General features: G+C 39.2%; 1 protein-coding gene across 1 annotated transcript in view; it reads right to left on the reverse strand.

Moving 5' to 3' along the window:
• Positions 1-603: 603 nt before the first annotated feature.
• Positions 604-20,578, reverse strand: part of LOC108665908 (mucin-5AC) — a 30,500-nt gene continuing 10,525 nt past the window's right edge. Inside the window, exons 3-18 of the mRNA XM_047880669.1 lie at positions 18,600-18,783; positions 16,406-16,524; positions 12,005-12,156; positions 11,260-11,405; positions 10,320-10,454; positions 9,751-9,934; positions 9,136-9,249; positions 8,259-8,405; positions 6,935-7,048; positions 5,104-6,159; positions 4,474-4,633; positions 3,885-4,006; positions 3,114-3,213; positions 2,059-2,223; positions 1,611-1,709; positions 604-1,271 (exon numbers count right to left, since the gene is read on the reverse strand). Coding sequence (XP_047736625.1) covers positions 766-1,271; positions 1,611-1,709; positions 2,059-2,223; positions 3,114-3,213; positions 3,885-4,006; positions 4,474-4,633; positions 5,104-6,159; positions 6,935-7,048; positions 8,259-8,405; positions 9,136-9,249; positions 9,751-9,934; positions 10,320-10,454; positions 11,260-11,405; positions 12,005-12,156; positions 16,406-16,524; positions 18,600-18,783 — 3,503 coding nt within the window. The 3' untranslated portion in view covers positions 604-765. The remainder of the gene's footprint in view (positions 1,272-1,610; positions 1,710-2,058; positions 2,224-3,113; positions 3,214-3,884; positions 4,007-4,473; positions 4,634-5,103; positions 6,160-6,934; positions 7,049-8,258; positions 8,406-9,135; positions 9,250-9,750; positions 9,935-10,319; positions 10,455-11,259; positions 11,406-12,004; positions 12,157-16,405; positions 16,525-18,599; positions 18,784-20,578) is intronic.

Here is a 20,578-nt window from a genome sequence, read left to right on the forward strand (position 1 = left end):
ACAATATAATGACAGAAATTCAACCATTCTTAAATAAATCGATAAATCAGAAAAGAAATAATAGAATGAAAAAATAATATATTCCAGTACATCACTGCAAGTATTTGGAAATAATTAAGGAATTTTCTAATTAATAAGTACGACACAGAATTGCTCATTAGAATGGGAGATAAACAAAATTTGTGAAAAATTCAAAATTAGAGTAGATCACGAGAGAAAATTATTCAAGGAAAAATTTTAAAATTCCGCTGACGCGACCTGTTCCTGTGAAAAAATCAAGGTTAATTCATTTCCACAACAGAGCATTTGAGATAACAAAGGGCCAAAAGGCACGAACTGTTAAAATACGTCAATTATATAATGAAGAAAATATTTCTGGTCATTTCTGATAAGTACGTACGAGACGAGAAGACTCATATGTTTTACAAAGAAACATATATCAGAATTCAGAATTGACACGAGATCAACTGGAAACACTTGGATTGTAAATCAAATGATGCATGACATAAAAGTAATGCAAAGAAATATATAAAAATTGCCACAATATCAAATAATTTTAATTCTTACAGATAGATGATATGATAGTGATGCTAACNTGAGTACACCACACTCTACCATGTTTACCTGGGTACACCACACTCTACCATGTTTACCTGGGTACACCAAACTCTACCATGTTTACCTGGGCACACCAGACTCTACCATGTTTACCTGGGCACACCAGACTCTACCATGTTTACCTGGGTACCCCACACTCTACCATGTTTACCTGGGTACACCACACTCTACCATGTTTACCTGGGTACACCACACTCTACCATGTTTACCTGGGTACACCACACTCGTGACACCAGCAATGGAGGTGGTCGCCGCAGGGTTACTTGCCGCTGTGGTAGTGGTGGTAAGAGTTGCAGTGGTAGTCGCATCCGTGGTTGTTGCGGTGGTTGTGCCGATAGTGGTTGTGGTGGGAGTTGTGATAGGAGTTGTTGTGGAAGTTGATGTTGAAGTAGTAGCTTGACTTGTTGGTGTTGATGTGACCGTGGTCGTGGTGGGTTGAGATGTGGTAGTGGATGTTGTGGTTGTGGCGGCTGGAGATGTGGCAGTGGATGTTGTTGTGGTTGTGGTTGGTTGAGAGGTGGTTGTGGTAGGTTGAGAAGTGGTGGTGGATGTTATGGTCGTGGTAGGTTGAGGAGTGGTGGTGGATGTTGATGTGGTAGTGGTAGGTTGAGAAGTGGTAGTGGAAGTGGTTGATGCCTCAGTTGTGGTTGTGACTGTTGGAACAAAAATATCAGATGAGAACGTATGAAGACGCAACCGTTTTCGGCTTCGCAATCAATCACAGCCAATTTTAATCGTCGAGGATTTTGAATGTATCTCGATATAAAGGTTCTACTTGTATAATTATTATCACAATAAGATTAAAAATATCAATTACGCCTACATTTAGGACAAAATATGCAATAAAATATGAAAATTGTTTCTACAGTTGTACAATTGTACAAAAATGTACAATTACGATAACAATAGCAGACCCCTAACAAGTATATTTGCAAATTCCCCTGCCAGTATATTTGCAGTGACAGCATAGCACTTATGGTTGAGACACGCACTTATGCATGGCGCGGGATCGCTGATGTTGAGACTCCAGGTGCCTCCAGCCTGACACTGCGGCAGCACCGTGACCGTGCAGCTCACAAGGAAGCGACAGGCTCTAGACATGATTCAAGTGATTCCTTTACATTGCTTCATGTCTGCTATACCGCAACACTATGTACGGGCGCGCATAATGCTATTTCTACCAATATTGTGCAGCTCACTAGACTGCGACAGGCTCTAGACATGATTCAAGTGATTCCTTTACATTGCTTCATGTCTGCTATACCGGAACTCTTTGATCGGGCGCGCATAATGCTATTCTTACGAGGATAGTGCAGCTCACTAGACTGCGACGAGCTCTAGACATGATTCAAGTGATTCCTTTACATTGCTTCATATCTGCTATAGCGGAACACTATGTACGGGCGCGCATAATTCGGGCGCGCATAATGCTATTCTTACCAGGATAGTGCAGCTCATTAGACTGCGACAGGCTCTTGACATGACCGACCTGAGCGCCGGGCAGCGCATACGGTGAAGCAGGCGCGCCGTACCCCATGTCAGGCTGCGTCAGGCCGTTGTAACGTAAATGAGGTGCCAACGTCTGGTCCGGGACTTTGCACATCACTGTAACAAATTGTCAGGGGATTTTCTACTGCACCAGGTCCTGTTATTTTCTTGTGCTGTATTTTTATTCTCCATATTGACGAAAACGCTGAATTTAAAACTACACTTCTTCCATCAAGTTTCGAGACAATAGTTCAAACTGTTTACACAGATTATGCCTCACTAAATGAACGGTTGACAATCATTTGGTATATATTGTGTGGATTAACATTTTTATTTTTTATTGAAGTTAAATAATTTGAGAATTTGGCACAAGGAAGTACAAGGTTTGATCGTTTCTATGGAACCTGTTCTCAGAATTTAATTGTAGTGGTTTTAGTTTTCAGTAAGATTTTGTAATGAATGGGGCTTGATTCTTTCTTTACTTGATATCGACTTTGAACTTAATTCGACTGGTTAAAAAAGAAACAATAATGAAAATTAAATCACAACTTGCTGGCATATATCATGTATTCGATTAATAAATGAAATCGAAAGTTTGCCTTTCTTCCCTTCAAGATATTTCAACGAGCTTTCAACATGTTCGGAAAAAGCTTCCTATTTTTTATAGTTAAATCTTTCAAGTCAGTGTTTCACAATTGCAAAACTTGTATCGAGAAGTAGCAAATGTTACGATTTGGGCACTTTTATGGGGAATAAATGAGAAATTATTCTGAGATAATACTTCTTACTGAATACTTCGTTATTTCGAATACTTCGTTGTTACCGATAATGTTACTGAAAACTTCGTTACTTCGAATACTTCGTTGTTACTGATAATGTTACTGAATACTTCATTATTTCGAATACTTCGTTGTTACTGATAATGTTACTGAATACTTCGTTACTTCGAATACTTCGTTGTTACTGATAATGTTACTGAAAACTTCATTATTCAAACTTGTACTCACACACGCACGGCGGCAGCGGACGGTCTGTACTGGGTGACTCGTACGTCCAGCGCATGTCGCAGCCGCACCCGCTAGAGAGGGTGGCCGGGTACGTGGAAGCCTGAAATGTTACGATTTGTTACGATGAATCACGACGCTATATACCATTAAATTGGGCAAACTTTGACAAGTGGGAGAAATTACAAATTAAGTAAAATAGTAATACGACACTTTGTATTAATTAAATAATTAAAATGATCACTGATTACATACTGATTACTTCCTGACTTCACATTTAATAGCAGTTCAAATTTAAATTTCCGACTTTCTTGTACATATTAGGTAAATTAAAGCGAAGTAATTTCAATACTTCGAGGAAAAGATACTTCGAGTATGTGATTAGCTTCAACGGATCATGATTCGCTAATGTCTAACTTACTTCGATTTCGAGTTTGCCTCAAATTTTGGTATCAAAACCAAATAGAATGTATGGAAAGTTGCACTGAAGTGAGGAAATACATGAAAAGTGCCAGCGCATCTAAAATTCACTTGCCTTGTGTTGAAATACTACAGAAAATTGTCATCATGCGTCACGAATGACAGCGACGCTTTCGCAAGCAGAAAAAAATATAACTCAGTACTCACTACAGTGAGTGACAGAAAGCGCATTTTCTCGTCGACGAAAACGTGAAGTCACGGACAGACGGACGGACAGACAGACGGACGGACGGACATGGCGAGCACAATAGTGCATTTTTTCCATAAATGAGAAAATGCGCTAAAAACACCTGCCTGAAAAAAGTGATCAGCAGGACAAGTGAACTTCATGGAGCTGTCGTGCCGAACGGAGCCATCCCACTCCCTGGTGCCGTTGGTGGGAGCAGCACTTGGCACCGAGGAGCTGCAGTTCACAACTGGAACGACCACAGACCATGCAACAAACATAAGTTCTCTTCGAGATGATGATAAGATAATAGCTTCAGCATTAGATAACTCCTTCATTTCAATACAATATGTGCAAGCATCAGCATTACAGCCTTTTCAAAAACCACTCACGTACACTCATGTTCTAATGAACTGAGTACATTTGTACCGCGCTACTCACAGACGCAGCCATGGAAGGTGTTGGGGTAGTAGGAGAAGTCAGGCTGCACTTATGTTATAATGAAATATTTACATGTGTAAGGCGCTACTCACAGACGCAGCCATGGAAGGTGTTGGGGTAGTAGGAGAAGTCAGGCTGCACTTATGTTATAATGAAATATTTACATTTGTAAGGCTCTACTCACAGACGCAGCCATGTAAGGTGTTGGGGTAGTAGGAGAAGTCAGGCTGCACTCATGTTATAATGAAATATTTACATTTGTAACGCGCCACTCACAGACGCAGCCATGGAAGGTGTTGGGGTAGTAGGAGAAGTCAGGCTGACAGACCAGCGGCTCAGCGTTGGACGCGTTCAGGGCGGTGATGTGTGGGCACTTGCAGCTGATGCGGTCCTCTGTACCCACGGCACGACCTGGCCCCGTCGTGCTGGGATACACCTGCAATGCGAAATATCCTCGAATTATTTAGTTTCCATGGTACTACTTAAAAACTGTTACACCTGCAATGCGAAATATGAAATATCAATACAATATGCAATATGAAAAATCCTCGAATTATTTAGTTTATACGGTACTACTTAAAAGCTGTTACACCTGCAATGCGAAATATGAAATATCAATGCAATATGCAATATGAAATATCCTCGAATTATTTAGTTTATACGATCCTACTTAAAAACTGTTAGCAGAGCTGTAAGACACGAACAAAAAATTATATTTTTCTTATAATTTTGCAAATATTTTATTTATACGTCCACATATGTTTGTTTCTAAGTTTGTTTATAACTTTTGTTTATTATGTCCACGTACTTCAGACGACTCTCATTTTTCTCATTTCAAGATTAAGCATTTCACTTCACAATTTAGACACAAATGTGCGTTTTTAAGAGTTGAATTCTACAGCTTACTTCAGAAATGATCCCAATAGTAGTGGCATCTATGGCGTTGATGCGTCCGATGATTGTACTAGAATTACACAGCGGCTCGTCGAGCAAAGGCAACCGCAGCTGCAGTGCATACAGAGCAGCGGGGGGGCCGGGGACACAGCGAGATGACTCCGGGGCAGGAGGGCTGCTCAGCGGCGGGACTTTGACCACCGGCGTGCAGTTGCTGGAGGCGTTCCCTGCTGCTACACTGGATGTTACTGGCGTAGTGTCGGGTGCAAGCGTCGTAGATGTAGTTGATGTTGTTGATGTAGGATCAGTCGGTGCAGGCGTCGTAGATGTAGTTGATGTTGTTGATGCAGGATCAGTCGGTGCAGGATTTGTCGGTGGAGGATAGGTTGATGTAGAGTTTGTTGATGTAGTATCAGTCGGTGCAGGCGTCGTAGCTGTAGTTGACGTTGTTGATGTAGGATCAGTCGGTGCAAAATTTGTTGGTGAAGGGTAAGTTGATGTAGAATTTGTTGATGCAAGATCGGTTGACGTAGAATTAGAGTCGAAGGCTGGTGGGTTGGTAACAGAATCGATTAGATTCCCGCTGCTATCGGTCACAGAACGCTTACGTTTACGGCCTGAAGATGTATCTGTCGGATTCAGGTCTGGAGCCGCGGTCGTATTTAGGGACGTGGTGGCCCTAGCAGATGTGGTCGTGTCGGCGGAAGTGGTGGTGTCGGCGGAAGTGGTCGTGTCGGCTGAAGTTGTGTCGACGGAAGTTGCCATGTCGGCGGAAGTCGTCGTATGGGCGGAAGTTGTGTCGGCGGAAGTCGTCGTGTCGGCTGAAGTTGTCGTGTCGGCTGAAGTTGTCGTGTCGGCTGAAGTTGTCGTGTCGGCTGAAGTTGTCGTGTCGGCTGAAGTTGTCGTGTCGGCGGAAGTCGTCGTGTCGGCTGACGTTGTCGTGTCGGCTGAAGTTGTCGTGCCTGCAGAAGTGGTGGTTTTTGCAGAAGTTGTGTCTGTGGAAGTTGTGTCTGCTGAGGAAGTCGGGTCTGCGGACGTCACGAGGTTCGTTGTCCCGGAGCAAATTAACTAGAAAAAGATAAGATTTATTCCTACTCAATTCCAAGAATGTTTTTCAGTCTTTTGGGCAAATGCTAAAAAGAATCATGTACAAAATTTTGTTTGTCAGGTTCTTTTAACAGATTTTCATTTTGAGTAAATGAATAGGCTAAATGTTTAACTTCAGTTTTTTTTACATTACATCACAATAATCATCACTACATTTTTCACATCACATCTCTTCATTTCTTTCAGTTCACAATATGAAAATCGAAAGTTCTGAACAAGATAATGTTCATATCACATCCCTCCATGAAGAAGAAGCATATTTATATTGTACCCTGTAACTTTTTGATGCTGTGATGAACACTAACTATATACTTTTTCTTCAGCATACCCAGTTGATTTATAATTCTAAAAATTCATATTTTTTGTTAAAACTTTGATTTTGTTCTAAAAATTATAGACCCCCAATCATATTTTAAATTAATTTTAGAGTACGCAAGTTCTACCAAAGTGTCATTAATTATTTTTCTTTAAATTAACTGAAGATTCCCATCGATCAAATGATTAAACAATATAAGTAATAAAAAAAAATCACTGAAACGTGAAGATTTGTTAAACAACAAGAAATTTCGTATATTAGGCAATACGAACCGAGACGCAGAGGTAATAGGACTCCTTATAGTGCGCGACAATCTTCCTATCGATCAACTGATAAAACAATATTAGTAATAGAAAAATCACTGAAACGTGAAAACTTGGTAACAACAGTAAATTAGCAACAACATTTAGCAGCACGAACCGAGACGCAGAGGTAATAGGACTCATTGTGGTACGAGACGAGCTTCCTGTAGAGCTCCAGGGTTTGGTTGGGACACGTAGAGTGATGGCTGCCTTCGATGACGCGTTTCAGGACCTGACAAAATTCAAGCGTTTAATCTAATGCATTACAAACATGGATTGATCACTTTATCGTTCAGGAATATTTATCGGAATGCTGGGAATTTTAACACAACGAGCGCAGCTAAACATGAACAAATTTCGTTGTGCTGTGAAGCTGGATTGAGATATAAATCTCAAGACCCTAACTTCAACTGTAATGTGTTATCTCGCATGTACCTCAACTGTAATGTGTTATCTCGCATATACCTCAACAGTAATGTGTTTCTTCGCATGTGTCTCATTTGTGAAAATGGAGCTTTGCTGGTGCCACTCTCTGGCTGAATGCAGTGAGAAGCAAAGGTCTCGAACTCGTCCTAAGATGTCTACACAGCTGGTGCGGCTAACTCTCAAGTGTGTTCGAGGCCAGCAAATAAACAGCCTAATTAATGAGTGCGGTCGATTCACCTCTTACTTTGTAGCAACCTTTAATGGCCTCAATCAAGGAAATGCGTTACTGATCTCTATTTAGCAAGTGTATTATCTATTATACAGTGTATTATATCTATTTCGCCGTATTTGTGCGAAATAATTAGGAATAAATAAACGCTTAAATTAAATGCTTGAAACAATCAAATCTAAAATTTAATTTTTTACAACCTAAAAAGAATTTCTTTGGGCCCAAACCAATTTTGAAGCCTCATCAAAACCAAGAAATTGTTCGAAAAAGTAACTATAAATTTCTGAAGGGTTCTTCAGATAATAAATTGTATAGTTGAAGAAATAAAAAGATCAAATTTCCCATTTCGAAGTTCTGTGATTAGTAGCCTTGAAAATAGGAGCTAAAGAAGACATTGGAACATTTTGTCGACTTTTTATCACAAACTTTAATTTTGAACGAATTTTTGAGACAACGAATCAAAATTTCACAACTGAGAAGCACCACGATCACGCCTACTGTATAGCGCCGCTCCTCTCCCATCAGTTAATGTACGAATTTGACGCACTCAACAACTACCGAAAACATTACTTTAATTATATTATCATCATTACTACCGAAATCTTTCGTTACTTAAGTGGTAAAGGCGTAATTATAATCATGTATTAACCCCGAAGGAACAGTGGTGAAGGCTCAATTAGAATCATGCATTAACCCGGAAGGAACAGTGGTGAAGGCTCAATTAGAATCATGTATTAACCCGGAAGGAACAGTGGTGAAGGCTCAATAATTAGAATCATATATTAACCCCGAAGGATCGAAGAGCCGCCTTCTCGCACTCAGAGGCGTTGCTGTAGACGCCAGGATTCTGTCGCACCACCGAGTAGTTGCTTGCCATGGTCGCTGCCACTGACGCCGGCTGGCAGTTGATGGTCCCATTGTTGCCCATAATAATCTGCCATACACCAACAAACACAACTAATTACTGATGAGGTGTACGACTCAAATTAATAGCTCAGCTTAGCAATGCGTAGCAGCTTGACAATCAAATAACGCGCCTACACTGTTAGAAAAAATAACCGTTAACGGTATTACCGGCGTTTCAGTGGCCGGTCGGCACGTGAAAAGAAACACAGTGTCGCCGTTTTTATTCTAATTTAACACTAGAAATCCGTAAAACATCTTATAAAAACGGTGGAACAGTTTGTTTTCACAGGACGACCGGCCACTAGAACGCCAGTGGGACCGTTTTTCACCGTTTTTTCTAACAGTGTAGGTGATGTGGTACAGTACAGTATCCTGATAACACAAGCTGATAAAACGTTGTAGAAAACTTAAAACCACGGTGAATGGGATGATACCTGTATGATGATCGTACACCTTCACGGTTGAGATAAATTCGTCTTATAGAATAATAATGGATTAAGATAATTAAAATTTTACACAAACTATTAAAGTAACTTCAATTATGAATGAGTTTCACGTTTTACCATGTAAATTGGGATATTCTAACTACTACTCATTAACATAATTCAAATAACACCACTTGACCTCAATATACCTGATCATACTTTCATCTAAGAAGTTTATAGTAAAGCACTTGAATTCCAATTTTCCTGAGATCGTATAACTTTAAAAATGATCAATTAATTTATATTGTCATTTATAAATGACAGGCAGCTGACCGCTTCCTGCGTGGCGCAGGTCGGCGGGCTGACGGTGGAGCACGAGGCTGGGTCCGGCGCCCGGCCCAGCGGCAGAGACGCTATCTTTGGTCCGTAGTAAAGCTCTTCAGTGATCTGATGTGGACAGCAATACGGTCATTTTATTAAACATTTTGCATGATGCGGAGTCTCACAATCAAACAAATATAATACTTTTATGTAAACGAACTAACTAGTATACTACCAGCACGCTACATCGCGGAGCGTTTATCAGCTGTACTGAGGGGGAGGTACTAAAGGCTGCTAGCCCTTTTATAGGCTTCGCTTCCGCCCACAACTAAGGTCTTGATCGCGTGATCTATCACGTGTCTTCCAGATGTTGACTCGTTATCAATCTCTATCAGTTCGAGTGAATATTAAATCTCAATTACATACAATTATGATGATTATAATGAGAAGCCAGATTGACACGGGACACAACGTTGAAATCATAACTGCGATCATATCTGCACGATGTAACTATTTTATTCCGCGAGACAGTTTTCACAGTTTTCTTACAAACATCTTAAAAACGTCGCTACAGGCAGGCTCAACTACGATAAACAGAACTGGACGTGGTGATAACTGCACACTGACCGTGATGGCGTCAGTATAGACGTGTTCCCCCGAGGTGTAAGCAGCGGTGGCAGACGTGGTCTTCGTCATGGGCTCCTGGAAGACCTGCGCGGTGCTGAAGAGGTAGCAGCCGTAGGTGTTGTACGCCACGCGGTTGCTCTCCATCTGCTCGTCGTAGCGGCACCCGATCAGCTCCATCTTCAGCCTCACCGGGTTCAGGGGCGAATTTGGGATTTCAGTATTGTTCACATTGATGAGGTTTAAAGATTCTGATATAAATTGTAAAATAGACCATGATGTTCTCATGTTCAGTAGTTTTGTTGCAGTGAGTATGTTATTTCCAAGGTATTTAATGATCATCAAAGTTATTCTACATTGACAGATGAAAAGGCCATTGAAAGTGATGAACTTTTCGTACATATGTCGACGACCAGTTATCAGAGAACTAAGATCGTGCTTGATCGCACTAATTTAAGACGTATATTGCAATTTTTCGCAGCATTGTTAGCTGTTGACAAATCTCAGACATGCTTCAACACGAGCAGACAATACTAAAGTAAATGAGTAATAAGTTATATTAATTTACTTACAAGGGATTACCCACACCGGTGGCGGTTATGGTGATGGCCTGCGCAACAAATCTGCGCACTGGAATTCTTACGTAGCTCGCGTTCCCGAAAGCAACGGGTATGGCTTCAGGCGCGCTGCTATCGCTGGGCTTGGACCTGTGTCGTAACAAGCGCAATTAAAGATTATATCTTACTGGACATCATCATCATGGAATCAATTGAAATTTTGTTGATTAGAAATGAACATCAGTCCCTAAAGTAATACGGTCAAAAATCAGGGACAGGCCATAATTGGTCTAATGAACGCCGACACCATATAGTAACTATTCTACTAAAAGGACATAAGCACGAATCCATAGATTGTATTTGTACTGCTGTATCTCTGTATGCGCATTAATACGATTACATACCTTCGATCTTATGTATTATGTATTATTATGTATGTATTATTATGTATTAAAATAATAATACATTATGTATGTATTATTATGTATTATGTATTATTATGGGGAAATTTTGAAATATAAACTATACCCTAATATTTTTGACATTTTTTATCACCCTCGAATAATGACGATGATAAGATAGTGCAGTAAGTACGGGAAATATATTTTTTGTAATGATTTTTGCCCGTTTTGCGTGTTTTTGTAATGATTTATGCCCGTTGCCACCTCTATAAATGGTAAATGGATTTTTGGGACAATTTTCATATGTACGAAATTCATTCACATTTTTTGAATTTCAAACGACCCTCGAACCATGAAGGAATCAACCAGGGGTCTGAAATAGGGTTGAAGCCAGGGATTGATCTTCCACGACTTTACCGTACCTTTGTGAGACCGAATTCCATGAACATGAAGAAAACGTTCTACCCAACTGCATATACTGTGTTCATCCAAATATATGCAGCGTAAGTATTAGCACAATTAATGCATTCTATATGGAATTATTGGGTGCTCACGAGTATGCGTATTTGCTGATGTTATTGTAGTATTGTACGATGTTGTTGTCATAGTTGTAGTTGACCAGCAAGGAGGAGACGTAGTTAGACTCGTCCTGCCTCCATACGTCGATGTATCGCACGAGTATAGAGTGGTTGAAGCGTATCTGCGGACAACATCCCCGGTCATCTTAGATAATAATGACGAAATAGTATAATGAAATGATTCTGAAAAAAATTGGCTGTTCCTGCTGATAAAATTGGGACAACTATATTTGTAACCGATGATATCCTTACATGAACAAATCTATCTACCTCAAATGCCTCAAATTCGGCAATAAGGCTAATTTAAAGAGCATCATCAAAATTTTTTCTTGATAGAAAAATCGTTATGTTTCTGCAAGAAATGATTTTCAGCCAATATTTAAATAGAAAATTTTTACTTAAGAGTTAGAATGTTGAGATGGAACGAAAAAAATATTGAAAAGAGAAAAATGTACTTCCTGAAGAATAAATGACTTTTTCCAGTTACGGATAGAAAAACCTTGAGCAGCCTTGAACTAAGTAATTCATCGAAAAGTCACACAATAGTCCAGCTAAATATATCCGGCAAACAGCGCCATCGAGCATCACTCGTCCAGCTCAACAGCCGCTGTGAACAACTCTCTTTAACTATTATTATCATAACATTCCAGTTGAATGAATGACTTGATTAATATGTGTGTAATAATGTATCTGCGAGTGAAATTTACGCCAGTTTTCTCACTGTGAAAGGATTGTCTGCCTTGAAATAGGGATGGACAGAAGGGTCGAGGAAAGGTGAGAGTTCGTTGAGCATCGTTGAATTCTGTGCGATCATGTCGGGGTGCAGGTGGCCCGATGCGCCGTGGATTAGGTTGCCGCGACACAAACCGACACCTGTGACAGACAACGCTTATATTAACACGTTTTAGCGCCAGGATGTGATAGAGAAAAAGAGATTAACACGTTTCAGCGCCAGGATGTAATAGAGAAAAAGAGATTAACACGTTTCAGCGCCAGGATGTAATAGAGAAAAAGAGATTAACACGTTTCAGCGCCANAGGATGTAATAGATTAACACGTTTCAGCGCCAGGATGTAATAGATTAACTCGTTTCAGGATGTAATAGATTAACACGTTTCAACGCCATGTTGCAATGAATTGAGTAAAATTGCATTAAAATCACTAATAATGTCATATGAAAATTTTAAACGATTTTTTTAACTCTCCCAATTTAAATATTGTAGAGGCTTTTCTTTTTTCAAGACTTTGTTCACTTGCCTTTTAAGAAATAAAATGATTTCACTATTTATAGTTTCTATTTCCTTAGCCTCTGAGTTGCGAGCATTGCATTCAGAGCGTGAGAAACGGAAATCGTCTTTTACGTTGTAGACTGAACAGAGTCATTAGTTAGTAATTGATTTGCGAAAGGAAAATAATATGGGTTTAAAAATTACTTTTTAACGACAACACTTCTAAAGAGGCCAGTCTCTCCGATGTTACACATGTACAATGAATTTCTTATTTTATTTTTAAATATTAAAAAAAATATTTTTCAATTTTTTAATATTAAAAAATTTAAATTTTTACAATTATTTATTCTGTCAATTTATTCATGCATTGTCTCTGACTTTGCGATAGTGTGCAAAGTTTCAGGTCGATTGGACAAGTAGAATGTGTTAAATATCGATTATAAGATTTATAGCACACAAACAAACAACAACAAGTGAAGTTAAAGAGAAGTGTTGTGAAAACGGGCACGATCTATAAAAATATTTTATTTGTATCCACAAATAAAATACTTTTTAGTGCCCACGATCAATTGAGCCATGGTTGAACTATATAACTGTAACTTCCTGGGGTTTCACTGCGTCTTCCTAGGCATTTAATCCTTGCTTAATAATTATTTCATTATTGCTGAACGCCGCTACTCCTGCGAGTAATCGTTTTAGTGGCGAATATATGTTCTATGTAATCTCTAGTTAGAATATCAATTCTATGCGCTGGAACTATATACTTGTCGACATGCCTCATTTACTCTCTATCGCCATGCCTGGAGTAAGAAATCTTTTCTCTTGCCAATTTTTGAGCTTACAAGAACATTAAATGGATGATAAACCTACGTTCATTTTGCTTACTGTCTCGCCGACATTGCCTATACATGAAACACCTTGCCACTGATCATAGATGATCATAGATGATCAGTGAAGAAATGATGAACATAGCATTAGCATCAATGGTCCGTGCTTATATATTTGAGCTGTCGTGAATGTTGAGCGACTCGCTTCATTTTCGTCAGGCTTGAATACTTGCGGCATGAATTTATCCGAACGACTCGTCACAAGCTGGTAAAATAGATACCATGTTTGATCAAATGGCGGTCAGTGTGCGAATTGAGTGCGTTTGGAACATCTGGACGGTCGGGCGAACATTGCGGCTAGAATGAGACCTGCGGGACGCTAATTTTGGTCTCATTTGTCATGACAAGTTATTGGCTGCAACAAGGTTCACTTGCGATTGTCATATGCGTTCTGCACCATTCCTAAAATTGTCTAGCATCATGTATAATGAAAAACTATGCCATCTTCAAGCGGTAATTTCAATCAATTATTTGTATGAATTTATGTCGTAACAACAATATTCGTGCACAACAAATTCGTGTTGTGTCGTAACAACAAAATGATAATAGTGCAATACGGATAGACGTCATCCTGAAATTTTGCGTGCAAAAATGGTAGCATCTTTTAAGTAAGTCATTTACTTCTTCACGATCACATTCAGCAACATATGCGCGACGAGGAAGAGAGAAGCGGCTGGAATTAAATTGGATTTCAGTGTGTGAAGTTTATCTAGCCCGCTCATGTCTTCATCAGGCGCGAACAATCACAGCCATCACGGCACCATGCAGGCATCGTGATGAGTTGAAGAACCATATACTGAATTGTTGCAAAGAGCCCTCATTTAACGCACACATTGATGGTCGAAGAGACTTGGCAGTTTTGAATTAAAATTAAATTTGCATTCATGTGAATAAAAGCAAAATTACTTCCTTATTTCAGTATTTAACTCCCTCATTACCACATCACCTCATGGTATCATGGAGACCACACAATGGCACGCCTTCGAAGTAAATTGTAAATACTTTCATTCAGTTATAAAGATAATGGATTATTTCATTTGGAATATCGTTGCCTCAGGCCACGTTGTCTCCATTTCAGCGATTCATGCATTTAATCTGCCTTCACGATCATTATCGCGTAATTGCGGTACAAAGAAGGACCAATCCCGCTTCAAACTCCGACAAACTACAAAGGTTAAACACAATAAGGGAAACACCTAAGAAATCAACAAATTTTATTTTTATATGGCGTAGGTCAGCCCTTTGCGGCGATTTCAGCCTTAATTCTCCGAGGTAAAACTCCCTCCAGAATTTTTGAAGACGATGGCGGCGGGAATCAACAACTGACTTTCTCCAAAACCGACCATAAATGCTCGATAATATTCAGGTCTGGTGATTGTGGTGGAAAATGAGATGCTCAACTTCATTAGAATGTTCATCGTACCATTTTTTACCAATTCCTGCTATGTGGAGCTGGGCATTATCATCTTGAAAGATGGCGTTCCCCTCCGAAAACAGTGCTTGAACCATTGGGTGAACTTGGTCCTCCAAAATTACTAAATAGTCACGGATATTGATAGTTCCATGATGAGAAATCATTGATCCGCCAGATGTTCAAGAAATAGCTCCCCAGATCATTACAGATCACCCGCCATGTTTTACGGTTAAAATGAGGCAGTCGGGAATAAATGACTGTCTTGGCTGTCTCCAAACGTAAAATCGGCCAAGGTTTGGAAATAAGTTAAACGATGATTCGTCAGGGACCGAGGGACCAATCGAGGGACCAATTCTGGGGGATAATCGAGGACCAATTCTGGAGGAATAATCGAGGGGATTCTTCGAGGAATAATCGAGGGACCAATTCTGGAGGTTTCAACACCACTCTAAACACTTGGAAGCATTTGTATTTGACACCAGAGGAATTCTAATTGCAGCTTTTCCATAGAATCCAGATCTGTACGTGCAGCTTTCGGCGGTCAGTCTTTATGGAAACTGGATTCTGTAGGTGTCCATTGAGGTCTGCAGTAATATTAACAGCCGCGGTATTTCGATTGTCCCTCACCATTCGATTTAGGTATCAACGGTCTTTCTCAGACATTCGAATTTCGGTCAGCCCTGTGTTTTGCTGAGGACGTTTTTCTTCTCTTTCAAAAGCAGTCATTACTTTTGAGACAGTACCTCTAGAAAATTCAAGCATTCGGGAAGTTACTGTATCACTAGCGCTATACGGGCACCAACAATTTGGCCACTTTGGAAGTCAGAGAGGTTTGCCATTTATAGGCTATAGGTTAGGTTGTAGAAACAAAAATGTACTAAAAATATCAAAGCAAAGATAAATATAAATTAGCAGCAACGATAAACAATAAAACATGAAAATATGTTACGTTTTCATAGTTTAAAACATGTTAAAAATTTACGACACCAAAATGTCAGGGGTTTCGCTTATTTCGTCCAACCTAATATTACGGTTTCTTGCTCAGATTATAGATGGTCATTCAGCATAAAATAGTTGACCATTATTGATTCGCGATGTTTTATGGCCAATTCTTTTTTAGGCGATTTGTGTTGGGGCAAATATCCCGGTAATAAATGACAGTATTTTTCATTGTCCTCGATCTCAACATACTTTCTTACTTACCTTTTTGCCGACTGATTGACGCAATCTGTTATATTTATAAGTGCCCCATCAGCCTTGAATTTCCCAACTACAAAGCTAAACTGCGACGGCTTCTTAATTCCTATGTAATTTCTTAAAGCAAAGAGTAATTTTTTTAACATTAGGACCAGTACGTTTTGATTTTATGCACAAGTTTAACTTGAATTATATACCTATGTCTTAATTTTCGTTATTTTACATATTTTTATACGCTACAAGTTCCACTCGCACACATGCACATCAGATTTTAATAAAATACTTTCATTTAAGTCTGCGAAATCATTCTATCATTGACTCAAGCAACTATATTGTTGAACGGAGCATTATTAACCAACAAGAATAAAGTAATCTAACTACATGCGGTAGCCCACCTTCTATGTCGCAGATGAGGTAGCCGTGCTGGGTTAGGTATGGCGCCTGCACGAAGAGCTTCTTATTGATGTACACATCCTCGCATCCAGCCGACGCCTTCACATCAGCAGTTGACTTTCTGCGGTATAATAAGTCTGCTGATGTGGTAAATAGGAAATAATAAGTTATTAAACTGAGTAGTTCGGGATAAATTTATTACATGAAAATTGCAATTTTTTGGTCAGTTTAATATGGAAAACAACTGATCTTATTTGTGGCAAACATTTTTTGCCCCCGACATCAAATCCATGCGTTTGTTTAGAATTAATCGTAAAGGATTGAAGACTTCAGTATAAAGTTTATTTACAACTTTGAGAAATCTTAATGATCCACGAATTTCCCTCACTGAAATTCAAGCGATCTGAATTACTTAATACAACCGTGCTCCATTATTATGAACGGAAGATTAATTTATTTAACCATAAAAAGCACAGTGGCATGACTGGTGTAGTCGATCTTCGTAGCGTATGCATTGACATCAGAAAACACATTGGACTGATTGATGTGTGCGAATCTGTCGTTTAAAGAAACGAGCGATGAAATGGATGCGCTCATGGATTGCAATACAAGTTGTTAGAAATGACAAGGCGACCGGATCCTCTCGCCCTGACATGAAACTGATCGTTCTTCATCTGCAGGTATGGGAATTATTGGTTTAGCAATTACTCATTTATACTTTTAAAATGGAGCAAGGCAGAAGAGTTGATACGGTGTAGGAACATAACGCTGTTTGTGAAAAAGGCCGGAGAATAGTTTTACAATCGTCCATTACCGTCAGAGAACGCACACTGGCTAGGTTCGAATGGTTGTGTATTGATGTTTGCGATTTATTCATACTTTTCAGCATTATACTTTTTGTCATTTGTTTAGAGCATGTTTATTAAAATTTTCTTTATTTATTTCAGTAATCCGAGTCAAATTATCTTTTCTTATGCGAAAGCCAACTGAGACCCAAGTGCTGATCCCTTACAACATCGGTATTCTTTGCTGTAGATATTCTACAACATAGATTATATTCAACAATATTCTCGATATTTTCCGAACAATTACTTCAGCAAAGTAATCATCATTTCCTATCTCACGATGGGGATAGGGGCCCATACTTTCAAAACTCGTTAAGTGAACGTAAGTACTTACGCTCTATTTTCTTGTCTATGATTGGTGGATTTTGCTTGAAAGACCGTCAATGATTGGCTGATGAACTTACGATCTCTTAACTTTTTTTGAAAGTAAAGGTTAGGGAACGATAGTGGATTCCCACAGTCACGTGTCAGATCATTTGGCTTTTGTTTTACTTATCATCTTGAAATTAGTACTAAAAATACTTATCTCAACTGGGAAAAAATGGCTAGAATAAGCGTTCAGTGATGTAGCTAGCTAAAAAATGGATAGATATCGATTTGCACGCAAAAGCATTTCCTCTTATTTGTGGTGTTATTGATTTCACCAATTACTTTTTAGCATGGAATTCACCTGTTGATGTTGAAAAATCTGTGATTTCTGAAAAATGTGCACCAAATTTGATGAAAAAAGTAAATTTTTCTGAAAACTTTTAAACACCAAACGTTTCGGATACTCTTAATTAATAGCCATATTAATTGCACTTGCAGCTGCCGTGTCGTTAGAGCAGATGCGGGCTGACAGACTCACCCAGTGCTCGGGGTGCCAGATGCATCTGCAGCTGCCGTGTCGTTGGAACAGGTGCAGGTGTAAGTAGCGACGTCGAGGGTGTAGGTAAGGGCCGCCTGTCCGGCGCAGAGTTCGAGGCACTGGGCGTCGGTGATGCGGCAGAAGGTGGCGGTGAAAGGAGAGCTGGCCACCGCAGCACCGGAGTCTGCGCACAATTCAACCAGCGCCATTAATATGGATTGAATGCCTGAACAATCATTTGGTGGAAGCATAATTCAACTAAACCAGTGACATTAATACGAATTGAATGCCTGAGCTTCACCAATTACTTTTTAGCATGGAATTCATCTGTTGATGTTGAAAAATCTGTGATTTCTGAAAAATGTGCACCAAATTTGATGAAAAAAAGTAAATTTTTCTGAAATCTTTTAAACAGCAAACGTTTCGGATACTCCTAATTAATAGCCATATTAATTGCATCTGCAGCTGCCGTGTCGTTGGAGCAGGTACAGGTGACAGACTCACCCAGTGCTCGGAGTGCCAGATGCATCTGCAGCTGCCGTGTCGTTGGAACAGGTGCAGGTGTAAGTAGCGACGTCGAGGGTGTAGGTAAGGGCCGCCTGTCCGGCGCAGAGTTCGAGGCACTGGGCGTCGGTGATGCGGCAGAAGGTGGCGGTGAAGGGAGAGCTGGCCACCGCAGCACCGGAGTCTGCGCACAATTCAACCAGCGCCATTAATACGAATTGAATGCCTGAGCAATCATTTGGTGGAAGCAAAATTCAACTAAACCAGCCCCATTAATACGAATTGAATGCCTGAGCAATCATTTGGTGGAAGCATAATTCAACTAAACCAGTGACATTAATACGGATTGAATGCCTGAACAATCATTTGGTGGAAGCATAATTCAACCAAACCAGTGACATTAATACGGATTGAATGCCTGAACAATCGTTATGAAGAATTGCAGGCGAGAATAGCGATTCGTGATTGTTAATGAGGTAATAGTATTAGTAAGGAATTAGTATTATTGAGGGAATCGTAACAGTGACAGTATGTTATTTAGTGCAACATTTTTAAAATCGACAGTATGTACGAATAAAATGGGAGATGTAAAGTTATTTCATCTTTATAATGCATGTTGAATCGTTGGAAAAATTAAAGATTACGAGTGTCGTCAAGAACATCTGAGAAAATGGCCACATTTTCTGGCAATAAATTAAATGTTTAGTTATAGGTATAGCTCAGCTATTGAAGTTTTATTTAACTACTTTTTTTGCATTCCCGAACTCACCTTAATCAATAAATCGATAAGTCAATTTTCACATCTTATAACTTAATGTTTGTTTTTACATATCAATTCAAACCCGAATTAAGAGTTGAACAGCAGAACGGCATGTAAAAGCGTTTTATTCACGGGGCTATCGTGAATAAAATATGTTTACATTCTCACACTGACATGCAAAGGTTGAAAGTTTGAAAGATTAGTACTGAATTTTGCTGGAGCTAATTGCAGGTATAGGCAAGAACTTATCAAACTGCAGACTTGAACTCGCGTGAAGAAAATAATCGTGCATTGATCTGTTAAGTCCAATACTGGTGTAGCGATATCGATTCCAGAGAGCAGCATCTATAAATGTTCAATTGAAACCATGCAAATGCTCTTAATGGTGAGAGTTAATATTAACCAACCAACAATTGGAATCCTTGAGAAATGCCGGCAAATTTAATAATTCGTTTAATTTTAAATAAACGATCTCATTTCCGCACAATGATGTGTTAAGTAAGAATTCAACCATAAAATTAAATTTATCTTGAGAACGAGGCTCCTATAGTGAAAGAAAATACTATCAGAAAATAATAAATGACCATGTATTTCTCTATGGTTCTTTGTGAGGTGGCGTGCATGAGCTGTAATGAAAGACGACTTATTTGTACAGTACAGATGGAAGTTAAATATTGCCGAGTTATTACAGTCAATTGGCAGCGCGCTCTTTTGTAGAAGCTATTAGCTCTAGATTGCCAGCCCGACAATTTTGTTGTAGAAATTATTTCTTTATTTTTCGATGGAATGTTTTTATTTTAGAATTCTGTTCCCTTTTTATTGGCTGCTAAAGAAATTGAAATCAAATGTTATTGTTGAGTAGGATATTCGAGCTCATCAGTTATTCATCGCATTGCATAGGTGCCGTGTAAGATAATTTTTTGTGAAGGAAATATCTTATTCCGAATACATTTATCCCAATCGAACCGTAAAATTTGGAAAATCCCGAATTACTGTTATCTAAATTATTTTGTGATTTACTGTCTGTGCAAAAACTCTGCATATTTTACGTTCTTTCCAATCAACTTCATGTCATTTCTGCACATATTTGTAAATCTTAGTTTGTTGCCTTACAAAAAAAATATAACTNGAGAAAATGCGCTAAAAATTGCGTCACTCCAGGGGCCGATGTTTTTTTTAAAGAGTTTAGCTTCTCAGCTACTATGGTACAATTTGTGAA

The sequence above is a fragment of the Hyalella azteca genome, unplaced genomic scaffold (assembly GCF_000764305.2).
Source record: "Hyalella azteca isolate HAZT.00-mixed unplaced genomic scaffold, Hazt_2.0.2 contig5880, whole genome shotgun sequence".
Lineage (NCBI taxonomy): Eukaryota > Metazoa > Arthropoda > Malacostraca > Amphipoda > Hyalellidae > Hyalella > Hyalella azteca.